Source organism: Anopheles cruzii, unplaced genomic scaffold, assembly GCF_943734635.1.
Source record: "Anopheles cruzii unplaced genomic scaffold, idAnoCruzAS_RS32_06 scaffold04354_ctg1, whole genome shotgun sequence".
Classification (NCBI taxonomy): domain Eukaryota; kingdom Metazoa; phylum Arthropoda; class Insecta; order Diptera; family Culicidae; genus Anopheles; species Anopheles cruzii.
Genome location: NW_026457939.1, coordinates 1 through 1425, shown reverse-complemented (window position 1 = coordinate 1425; position 1425 = coordinate 1). Strand labels below are relative to the sequence as shown.

The window sequence follows — 1425 nt, the reverse complement described above, 5'->3', positions numbered from 1 at the left end:
TGAGAACCTCAGGGAGCCAGTTTTACGCGATTACTCCGAAACCTGTGTGTGTAAGTGTTCATCGATGGCGTTTGAACGATAAGATCGCGGACCGTCGTTATGGAATTTCCACTATTTTAAGTTTGCTACTGTTTTCGTATTTTCGAGCAGAATCGTGAAGAAGCGATGCTCCTGCGAGTAGGCATACTCGTGGGCCTGTGCCTGACCTTGAGCTGTGCGGCGGAGGACGTGATTGTGAGTAGGAAATTCGGCCGCACGGCGTGCCGATTGCGGAGAGCGTCTTATCAACACCTCTGCCCTCGCCATGGTGTAACAAAACATTTCTTCTTATTTCGGTTCCTTTTCCGGCACGGTCGCTGCCGCCGGTGTCCTGCTAACAGCCATGCACAACCGACAAAGGGGGCAAAGGAGAGTGCGTCAAACTGCACCTCTGCCCGGATGGAATCTTGAATGTGGATGGCACCAACATAATCGACATTCGCTTCAATCCGGAAAACGAGTGTGAAGACTACCTCTTGAAGTGTTGCCCGATTCCAGATGACGAAGATGATGACCGGGTCGTCGAGCCGCAGACTTCTCCGACGATCGATAAACCGGTTTTACCAACCACAGGAACGACTGGCCTCACCGGACTTGCCACGGGACCAAATTCGGGCCCTGCACCTCATCCAACGGCACCAGGCACGGGTGTCCCGGGAAACACTGGCCAGAGTACTGTCCCTGGTGGTCTTCCTCCGACCACCGGAGACCTTGCTGCGGGTAATTTAAAGCCTCCGGGCGGAATGAGTGGTGGTGAATGTGCGGGTGGCGGTAGTCATCATGGTCACGGATGCTGCAAGGGGAATAATGCTTGTCAAAGGCCCGGATCACCACACGATGAGCAGGTGGATATGGTTGGGGCGGATTTACTGCCGGCGGCAGGCGGCAAACCAACATCTGCAGATCTTACCCACGACAGTGGAAAGCCACCAACAGTTCACGGAGGTGGTCCACTGGTCACTGGCACAGGACTGAATCAGATTGCATCCGGTGGCGGTGCACCGAATCAAAAACCGGTTGGTTCTGGCACTAATCTGGCGCCAGGAGCATCAGGTGGTGCTGGAGGTGCTGGCACTCAGCCCGTGGGCAGCGGTGTAGGTAAACCTGGTGCTGGAGGAAGTGGGTCACCTACCGGCAGTGGACCTAGCCAAGGTGCTGGTGGATTTGGCTCTCAACCTGGTGTTGGAGGATCTGGCACGCAACCAACGGTTAGCGGTGTAGGTAAACCAGGAGATCAGAAACTTCCTGGATCTGGCTCTAGTTCCGGTGTTGGAGGCCAAAGTGCTGGTGGACCTGGTTCTCAAGCTGGTGTTGCGGGTACTGGCACGCAACCAACGGTTAGCGGTGTAGGTAAACCAGGAGATCAGAAACTTCCTGGATCTGGCC

General features: G+C 55.3%; 1 protein-coding gene across 1 annotated transcript; it reads left to right on the top strand.

The window, feature by feature from the left end:
• Positions 1–782: 782 nt before the first annotated feature.
• LOC128277173 (uncharacterized PE-PGRS family protein PE_PGRS34-like) lies at positions 783–1389 on the top strand (the record flags this gene model as incomplete). Its single annotated transcript, XM_053015614.1, has 1 exon — positions 783–1389. A coding segment is annotated over exon 1 (607 nt), but the record flags the coding sequence as incomplete, so codon positions are not given.
• Between the last annotated feature and the right edge of the window lie 36 nt (positions 1390–1425).